The 10,007-nt window shown below is 38.9% G+C and overlaps 2 protein-coding genes across 4 annotated transcripts; one reads left to right on the top strand and one right to left on the bottom strand.

The window, feature by feature from the left end:
• Positions 1–307: 307 nt before the first annotated feature.
• LOC116252497 (photosystem I reaction center subunit IV B, chloroplastic-like) lies at positions 308–1,743 on the top strand. Its single transcript, XM_031626804.2, has 3 exons — positions 308–698; positions 1,145–1,210; positions 1,403–1,743. Exons 1-3 carry the CDS (start codon positions 456–458, stop codon positions 1,505–1,507), a joined length of 414 nt encoding a protein of 137 aa, XP_031482664.1. The 5' UTR covers positions 308–455; the 3' UTR covers positions 1,508–1,743.
• A 142-nt stretch (positions 1,744–1,885) lies between these two features.
• Positions 1,886–8,362, bottom strand: LOC116252495 (uncharacterized). Of its 3 annotated transcripts, XM_031626797.2 has the most exons (5): positions 8,069–8,362; positions 5,849–5,953; positions 4,990–5,060; positions 3,574–3,630; positions 3,282–3,451 (listed from the first exon to the last, which is right to left on the bottom strand). In XM_031626797.2, the coding sequence occupies exons 1-5, from the start codon at positions 8,339–8,341 to the stop codon at positions 3,424–3,426; spliced, it is 534 nt and encodes a 177-aa protein (XP_031482657.1). In that variant the 5' UTR covers positions 8,342–8,362; the 3' UTR covers positions 3,282–3,423. The 3 variants fall into 3 exon arrangements, with proteins under 3 accessions (XP_031482659.1, XP_031482656.1, XP_031482657.1); XM_031626799.2 differs by lacking the exons at positions 3,282–3,451; positions 3,574–3,630 and adding an exon at positions 1,886–2,783; XM_031626796.2 differs by lacking the exon at positions 4,990–5,060 and having other exon boundaries at positions 2,815–3,451.
• Between the last annotated feature and the right edge of the window lie 1,645 nt (positions 8,363–10,007).

Below are 10,007 nucleotides of genomic sequence, written 5' to 3'. Positions count from 1 at the left end.
CCTTTGGATGGGATTCAAGAATCAACTGTTAGTTTACCAAGCCCGCATACAGACATGCCAACATCATGAAGTCTCGATTCTCTACAAAACTGGACACGGATCAGTTTCAGGAATTCGACCCGTCCCCGTTTTCCACGGCCCATTTATTTGGGTTTCCCTTTTGCTTTTTCCCTCATTCTATTTCCATGCCATTTGAAGCAGCGTTATCTTGAGGGATTGGATATGGTGCTGACATGGCCGCATCCTAGTGGCGGGAAGTTGTCTTCTGCCAGTATCCTTGGGGAAGATAATTATTCCATGGACGCCAAGAAAGCGAGAGAAAAGGTTAAGAAAGCGCAGCGAAATCGACCAATCGCCTTGGAAATTGCAACACCCTCTATCTTCTTTGGTCGTTGAGGCTGTGGTGGTGCTCAAGCTTGGGTACTCAACACACAGAGTGCTGAAAGGGTCCTAACATGGCTACGTGCAATATGGCATCTGCGGCCACTGCGTTCGCGCTGGGCTCGAGCCTCACCTCTTCCTCCTCTTCATCATCTCGCACCTCCTTGCACTTCACCCGGAGGAGCGCCAACCATCGAAAACTAGTGGTTAGAGCTCAGGAAGGCGACGCCCCAGCCAAGCCAGCCACTGCTGAGGGAGAGGCGGTTGCTGCCAAGCCACCTCCTCCGCCACCGATTGGCCCTAAGCGCGGGACAAAGGTGAGACAGTTCCTTATCATTGACATGAGATTTCCTTCCCAGCATTGCATTATGTTTGTTGAGAAACGCTTCTTTGATCTGTCGTTTCTGGTAGGGCTTATGATCTTAGTTCATGATCGCCATGGCTAACACAATCAAGTGTCAATGATTACTGCGAGAAAATCAACCAGTGGTTGAAGCCGACTGTAGTCTACACAAGCTTGGCAAATAACTTCCCCAATTGCTATCACCTATCTCAATGGCCGCTTTGCTTTTTTTTTTTCCTTCGAAAAGTAGCAGATTCAGGCTCATCCACTTGGATTTCTTCTCTTTCAAATGGCACTTTCTATAGATCCTGGTATCTTAGCCAGTACTAGTATAGAACAACTGATGTTGGCAGAATAACTTAGGTTTAGAATAGCATCTTATCTCTCTAATTAGTGTTAATTACAATTATTATGTTGCAGGTCAAGATCCTAAGGAGGGAGTCTTACTGGTACAACGGCGTCGGGTCCGTGGTGGCCGTTGATCAGGTTTTGCTCTTTTTCTATTTCTGTCAGTTTCTCTTAATCATTCGCTGCTTTTACTTTTCTTTCTCTAACAAAAAAAATAATATCGATGCCAATGTGTTTCGGATTGATGATAGTGTGTTGGCGGGCTTCTCTCATGCATGAAGGTTGTAATATGAATGTAATTGGTAATGGATCTGTTATTTCAATCTGCAGGATCCCAACTCCCGCTATCCAGTGGTTGTACGGTTCAACAAGGTGAACTATGCCAACGTCTCAACCAATAACTATGCACTGGACGAGATTCAAGAGGTCAAGTGAAGCAATGATACATGAGTACATGGACTGGTTTTGCGAGAATAGCTAAGAAGAAATGTTTCATCATTTTGTATTATATGCTTCACTTTACCTCCCATTGTTGTAGCTTCATTCCCCTACTCTCTTCCTATTGATCGCCAAGTAAGGTTGCCAACAAGTTGTATCGCATGTGTGATGAACGGTTCTAATTTATATGTTGTCGCATAGGAGGCAAGCAGGACAGCTGCGACACTTCTTCATCCTAATTGTTCACGTCAAGAAAACAGCCGTCCAATATCCTCAACGATCGACACCAGTGAGCGTCCAGAGCTTCGTCCATCCAGAATGTAAATTGGCAACTGATGACCTTTTGATCGAATCCACGTTTACTTTATGCTCCAACTCCAACAGTCCACAAGTTAGAATCTAAAAGCCACCAACCATCGGCATACTTCCTCCTTGTGCAAGAAAACATGCAGTTTTCCTTTTTCTTTTCAAGACGATGGCATGCTTCGCGGATCAAAATTGGTTCTGGCTAAGGCTTATAGAAAATTTGGAAGACAGAAGCGGTGAGGAAAACTACTCCAGCTTTCCAGTAGAAAAATGAACCAACCAAAAAAAAAAACCCTCTCTTTTTTCTCTTTGGGAAATAGAACTTTCACTAGAAAAACAGAACCTGAGCAACTTTTCCAAGTGAGGTCAGATTCGAACGGCGATCACTGAGCTGAAGATTCCATCCCTACCGTTTCTTATCAGTAGTTTATCAAAGAAACAGACCCGGAAGTAGAGAGGAAGACGGAAAAATGGCTGGGTTGACACCGTTAAGAGGCACACCACCAATCAATTGTTAAGCGGGCAGGAAAAAGGGGGAAGAAAAGGCAACTATCGACGACCGGTGACCTGCTCGAAATGGCTTAACACGACAATAACCGGGAGAACACCGCGGGAAAACAATGACAACAGTCCAGAAGATGGGAAGCCTCGCGTCGACCCCTGAATTGGTTCTAAATGCCGCCATAAACCAAGGATTTTACTTGAAACCAGATTCCATCTTTCAAAACTGAAAAGCTGAAAAGAGGTAGATATCTAGAACAAGCTCATACATGTGACAAGCCAGTTTCAAGGGACTTTGCTGTTCCAGAATTTTATTGTCACAAGTGACGTGAAAACCCCACCCAAGCCACTTTAACAAAAAAATTTCTCAAATTTGGAAGATATTACTTTCTGTAAATACATCACCTCACGAATATGTGTCCTGCAGGAAGTTCATGCCACCATTGGTGCCACGAATCAAAGGAACCTAAGGAAACAGAAAAAAGGGAGAGAAGAAATCAACCAAGTGTATATAGTATATACCTTGTATAGTCACACTGTGGCTATACATTATAGCGTTTCCTTATACTCACAACTACATTAAACTATTACTTACACCAATAAACACCATGAAAACAACTTTCGCAACTTCAGATGTACGACAAAGAAGAGGAAGCAAGAAACACATACAGCTTCAAACTATCTACAACTGACATTCAGCAAAAAGAAAAGCCCCTTAACATTCTATACTTCCAGAGTAACATCCAAACACAAACAAAACTATTTTCTCCTAATTGCCATGACTCTACGCACTGTTGTCCAGCTTTACCATACTGGAAACAGGGGTCCTGTTCCTCCTACTTTGTGTGAATCAGGAACGCTGGAATAACTGTAGAGGTGATTGTCCAGTTCCCAGCTCCAATCGTGCCTTCGTGAGACAGACAAACGTGGCCATCGATTAATTCTAACATAATGGTCTCTAATCCTGCCATCACCCACGAAGCTGGTAACTATTGAAAACTTGCACTCATGGCCACCCCAGACTGGGTCTTCAAGGTCAGCAGTCTGAGTGCCATCTGGATGGAAATAACGACGCATTGGAGGGCCAGTACCTCTCCATGATGGGTCTAGATTACGCCAATACTCTGGAGCAATCTATACAAAATAATTTCATAATCAGCAGCCAAGGGTACGAAATTTTTACACTTACAGGAACCCATTGGGAGAACTAGTAATCCCACATGAGTACCATAAGAAGTTGAGGCTTTTTAGCTTACCTGTTTGAAATGAAACTCCCACACATGATCACAAAGATCATCCTTTGTGATGCGGGTCTGCAAAAGCAACACGTATCACAAAAAACATATCCTAACAAGTTCAAAGGATAACACAATGCAGCTATATATATATAATATATATATATATACACACACACACACACACACACACGTACACATATGTATATATATATATATATATATATATATATATATATATATATATATAAAGAGAGAGAGAAAGAGAGAGAGGCTTCAATTTATCACGATTGCAGAATTTATCAGCACACACAGCAGATTTGACACTTTCATTTAGCAAAGCAGAGACGAGCAGAGCCAAACTATCTTGATGGAATGTTTCATTACAGGAAGAGTTCTGTGACAAGCAGAGAGAAATACGTGAAAAGAGATTAAGTGAGATCAGCAAGTCTGTTTTACTAAAACACAACTTTACATCGTCATTCAGTTTCTCCACAAATACTTCATTAGGAGTCACTGGAACATAGGCCAAAAGCCCAATACATGTTGACCTAAAAATAGTGACTAAACACAAAAGACCTTTTAGGAGTAGCTTGCTCCTCTACTCCCTTGCATAAAAAATAGAAAATTACGAACAGAAAATCTGGAAGATCCTAACAACCTTAAGCATAGAAAACCATGAACTTATCAGACAAAAGCTTTCTTATCAAAAAAGGCTGTTGAAAGATAAAAGAAGAATCCTGTTACACAAAAATGAATTTGACAGGCAAGATAAGGAATCCTGAAAATATTGTGGATCATACACAGATGGCTTAAAAGTCTGGTAGATAGATAAATACTCTACTATATTATGGACCAAAACCAAGGTAGACTCTCTCTCTCTCTCTCTCTCTCTTGTATAGATATGTGTATGCACGGTTGGGTGGGGGGAAGAGCACCAAGCGTGCTTGTGCTTGTACAAAAGGTTTTGTTGGTTTGGATGTGTGTGTTTGTGTGCACATAAATTAGTTATTGAAACATGAGAACCACAAATATGTGCAACACTCTCCACTTGGAGCATTTCCTTCAAACATTGTTGCAAATTTGACCCTTCTAAGAAGTAAATAGATTCATTTTCTACTGACTAAAGATATACAACTGAGTTTCAAAAGTGCAAGGAATTAGGAGATTGTTAATTCTAATAAAACTGAACATCCAGATTATACCTTTGCGGTCACAGGAAGAAAGGGTCTCAAAAATGTCTATGCACACACTTACAACTATAATTGAGTTAATCCTCTTAAAACAGACATATAGACATGCAGGCCCCCCAACCACACAGGTGGCAGATGTGGATTGGGAGCCTATTACATCTATGAGATGTATAACAAAAAAAAAAAAGAAAAAAAAGGAAAGAGAGAAGGCAGGAGGGTGTTCTGAATCCATCTCATTCCTTACCTCTTGTCCTTTTTGTTTCTGGTAACAGAGCGCCCTAACACATTTAAAGTTATAAAATTTCCAACAAAGATCTGGAAACAAACCAAAACCAAATTGAGTGTGTAAGCATAGTGGATTGAGAAAAAATCATGACTATGTTATTGAAGTGTATGTTTTGCTAATTATGCCACAAACAAAGGGACTTAAAAGGAAAGAAGCAACTCCATGTTCTTCCTTGATAATGTATGATTGGTTCTACCCTGTATACCATAATGAGTAAAGTTTGGCTCTACCAATTGCCATAAGGAGTAAAGTTATTAACTCTTTCTGTAAGATCTCATCAGTCTGATAGTGATTGTACATTGCAACTAACAAAAAAATTTCTAAGCATCAAAATCAAGGTTCTAAAAGATCCCCACCTATTGTATCTTGGGGAGGGCGCTCGATATTTTGATGAAGGCAGCCTTCCCCTGCTTCTTTCATCCTTGGTTTGCTTGAAGTCTGGGGTTTTTATCAATAGCAATTTTTTCAAAGAAGGTTAATAAACTTTTTATTACCCTAAAGGCCTAAACCTCTCCTTACACCTTTCATGAGCTCAATTTACAGTTTGGCCAAATATCAGTATCAACAATACTTTTCTGAAGTACATTAGCTGACTAATTATGCATGTAGATAGTTCAGATCTCGACACAATGAATCAATTGCTTTCTGAGCAATCACACAAAGCAAAACCAAGTAAATTTCAAAACCACAGGCTAAAATCCACTCTGAGGCAAAGCAGAAAAATACTTCCGAACTTGAGAAGGTAAAAAAAATTAAACAATCAGAAAACTAAAATAGATTCATAACATTACCCTTCAACAAGTCAATGTCTACTTACACGTTTCCCATCTGAAAAGGAGATGGAATAAGCAGCCAGCTTAGAGAGCCCACGCATCATTGCCATACGAGGGATATGTGCCTTATCCATCCACAACTCCTTCACCTGAAAAAAGGATGAACTTACAATGAATAAACTAGAAATAATATTACTACGTCAGTGGTTTGGTACATTATCAACGAAGGACCTCACTTGTTATAAACTCTTCAAACACCTCCATGTCCACGTATTACTTGACATTCCAACTTGTGGAGTATCTATAAAAACAAGAAATATAATATCCACCAGAGTGGAGTTTGTAATATATAAGTTGGAACTGTTGTAGAGATTAAAAAAATAAAAGGAAATGCAAGTTCAGGCGACCTACTCAATATATGAAGGCTGATTTTGGTCCCAGGAATTGTCCATGAAAACTCAAAACTTTAAATTTTTAACACAGTGAAAATTAAAAAGGACAAGGAGATGAGGTAGCAAAACCAGCAAGAAAATAGCAAAGTGAAAACACATAATATTTTGTATCGCAGGAACTATCTTAGGAATCCTTTATCACGCAAATAAGGAACTTCAAATGGTGAAGCAAGCAGAATTAAGTTTTTGAGTGCCTAACTCTCAAGAATTTTCAACAGGCATGCCCCATAATTATAATATCATTTCATTATTTGAGCACTTAATGCTTGAACTCAAGAACTTAAATGTGCAGAGAATAATCTACTTCATGATGGAAGTATTACTAAAACACATGCAAACATATTCTATTCAAATATACAAAAATTCATGCATGCACACACATACACATACATGTCCTTATTTGTTCAAATGTACACTATATAATATATATATGCACATTTATTTTTATATGCATAGACATATATTACAAGCTTAGGCGTCACAATTTTGTTAGGCAATCTCAAGAGTTATTCATCTTCCAATGCATCCAAAGTGAATATTCAAAAACTGTCAAGTATCAATGAATTCAGCCAAAAAATGAAAAAAAATACCCAACACAGTAACAAAGAATTTTGTAACAATTGCAGAAAGTACACAACTAAGTTCTGACCAGAGAAACACACACCCACACAGAGTCAAGTCTGACAGACAGGTCAGAAACACAATCGACATGTCATTGCTCTTTTGTAAGTCAAAATATTACAGCATCAGAATCTGGTATAATAGGAGCAAGTTCATCGTCTTCCCTCCTCAAACAAAATATGGAGGAAGAATGTTCTCTACAGAGTAAACTATGAAAGAAAAATTATAAGCCTAAGTTTATCAGGTATCACATGTAAGCCTCGGTGTTTGTAGGCGCCTGACTGGAATAGGGCTCCAAGCATGTGAGTGTGTGTGCACACGCATGCTCATGCACATCCTCCACATAACCGAGACAAGTTTGCATGTTCCAGGTAGCAGCAAAAATCATAGTAGCATCACCTTTCAGATATCATACACAAGCACAGTAACTGCCCCTTGCTCAGATTGGAGGGGCGTACCCTTACACGGCGAGGAGTTCAGTTCATTTAAACCAGCTACTTTAGAAACCTTACTCTGCACCAACAAGGTTCTTTCTCTTCATCAAGTAACAACCATTAATCATCAATGAAAATTAATGCCAGAATCATTAACAACAGGCCTAAAACCCGTCCACCATGTGCATGAATCAGTTCCAAACCATCCTTTCGTGCCACATACATCAACATATCCATGAGGGATCAATAGTAAACTCTATTCTCACAGGCTCTTATTATGTAGCCAAAATGGCTCTGCTGCTTAAATTACAACATGACCAAATCTAAATCAACCATCATTCAAGAATCGCCGAAGATTTGAAGAAAGCAACACATGAAATCCCGATTACATAAAAGGAACTCGACGCTCATTTTCTACTAGCTTCGAAATTCTGAAAATCCACTAACACCGGAAGACAAAAACCAACAGAAACAAGAGCACAAAAAGAAGGTGACCTAAACAAAAAACAATTGCCTCCGAAGAAATGGGGCTGTGCAACTTAAGATAAACCCAAAAAGTGAAGAACTAAAAAAATATCACGATGAACGCTACCTACTAGAGCGCCTCCTAGCAAAAAAATGAAAAAGAAACGAAAATAGAAACTTCGTTATCACTCCTAAAGGAATTGGAATCCGTAGGCCAGAAGCTGGATACACCATAGACAAACAGACAAAGAGAGAGACAAGAAGAAGAAGAAGAAGAAGGAGGAGGTTTTGCCTTTTTAACCCAGATGGCGTCGTCGCAGGCTGCATAGAACCACCGGCGTGAAACGAGCAAAGAACGTGCCGCGCTGCGTGCATCCAAACGGTCGAGGACCATGCTGAACACGTCCGGTCCCAGCACCACCAAAGGGTCCGTCATGCTCTCCTCCACCACCACATTCGAGCCAATTCGGACCTCCCCCTTCCTCTCCTCCTTCCACTCTGACATGACGGCTACCGTCCTTCCCGCCTCCGGCGAGAATTCCGGCCTCTCCTTAGTTGCCGCCATCGTGACCTCCCCTAGAACAAAGCCAAACCCGATATCTTCAGACTGGTCCACCCGCCTTATATACCTGCCACCTCGCCCGGAAAAGAGGACAAAATAATTCATAAGACTACCCAACTAAGCTTCATGTTTCCTCCAGAACTGGCCCAGCTAATTTTTCTTTTTCTTAAGAGCTATCTATTATTTTTTGTTTCAGAAAACTACCTGAATTTTTAAAAAATCCGTTCCTAAAATCGTTAAGGGTTCACAGAAACGAGTTAATTCGTACCTGCAGAAAATTATGATTATTTAAAACATAAAAACATATAGTTAAAACTTTTCTCATGAAGAGTCATTCATACCACATCCCAATGGAAACCAAAGCCTCCATTTGTTATCTAACTCTTATTTTATCATAACACACGTTAAAAAATAATTTAAAAAAAAAATTTATAAAAATCGGACTGACGACACAAACCTTCACTAGCACCAGCATTCCGCTGTACCTTAAAAAGGGTACTATTTTATCAAAACACATGTTAAAAGAATATAAAATTATTTGTTTCCAAAAATATTTAAATAGTGTTGCTATGAATGCCATTTTTATACACGTTATTGTGAAAAAAAAAAAGATGAATGCTTGTGTAGGACTTGCTTCTATAATCCTTATTATAGTATTGTTGAGTGGAACAAAAAAATACTTGTTCTTTTAAAGCATAAACTATCGGACTTTATTTAAAATAAAAATTGAGCGTCTACCTAAATCTGGCTCAAGTGAGTGGAAATTATTAATTCATGATCTTGCAAGCTGAAGATGAAAAATTTGCAACAAATCATACAGGCGGTGGAAAGAGGGGTCTGCAGCTCATAGTTTTTATCCTTTGGCACTTTTCTGCAATATTACATAACATACGTCCGTTAACCGAAAGAGGAACTATCCGTTGGCTTCGAATTTGAAGCGGATGACGTCATCCTTAACCGTTTGGTTTTGGGGAATCCTCAAATCAAATGCTCAACGAGTCAGAGTTCCCCATAACTCGTAGCATGCATTTCTTTTGAAACAAAATCAATCATAAACATATATGAAAAAAATTAAAAAGTAAAATATCATGCGTTCGAAATTTACAAATTTTATTTGTTTTAAATTTTTATCAAAAAAAAAAACCACTAAAAATTATACAAATTCAAAGTCAAAAGTGTTTCAAGACAGTAAGGATGATGCTCCACTAACGTCCTGTTTGGTTGGAGTGAAAGAAATGAAATGTTTAATCCCTCCCTTTCCTTTTCTTTTGTACCCAGTCCTTTTAATTTGAAGGGATTGGATTTACACTACATTATCTTTTTTTGTTCCTCAATTTCTTTTTTTCCTGGATTTACACTACACTCTCATTTCTTTTTCTTCAATTTCTTTTTTCCCTCCCCTCACAGCTAAATAAACTTTCTCCATTTCCCTCCTTTTTAATTAGTCAACCAAACAAATGAAGAATTGGTAGAATAAGTTTTATATGTTATCTGATTGTATGAGCCAAATAAATTCTGTTAGCAGATCATGTAATCTATCAAATCGTATTTCGAATCAAATCGTATTTCGAAGTAATACGAAGTCATTTTAGTCTCTACCGACCATAGACAAATGTGATGTTTTTTCATTGTTTTTTTCCTTACATCAACATAACATTTAAATGAAACC

The sequence above is a fragment of the Nymphaea colorata genome, chromosome 4 (assembly GCF_008831285.2).
Source record: "Nymphaea colorata isolate Beijing-Zhang1983 chromosome 4, ASM883128v2, whole genome shotgun sequence".
Taxonomy (NCBI): domain Eukaryota; kingdom Viridiplantae; phylum Streptophyta; class Magnoliopsida; order Nymphaeales; family Nymphaeaceae; genus Nymphaea; species Nymphaea colorata.
The sequence above is the reverse complement of the archived record's forward strand: the minus strand, read 5'-3'. Positions and strand labels throughout refer to the sequence as shown.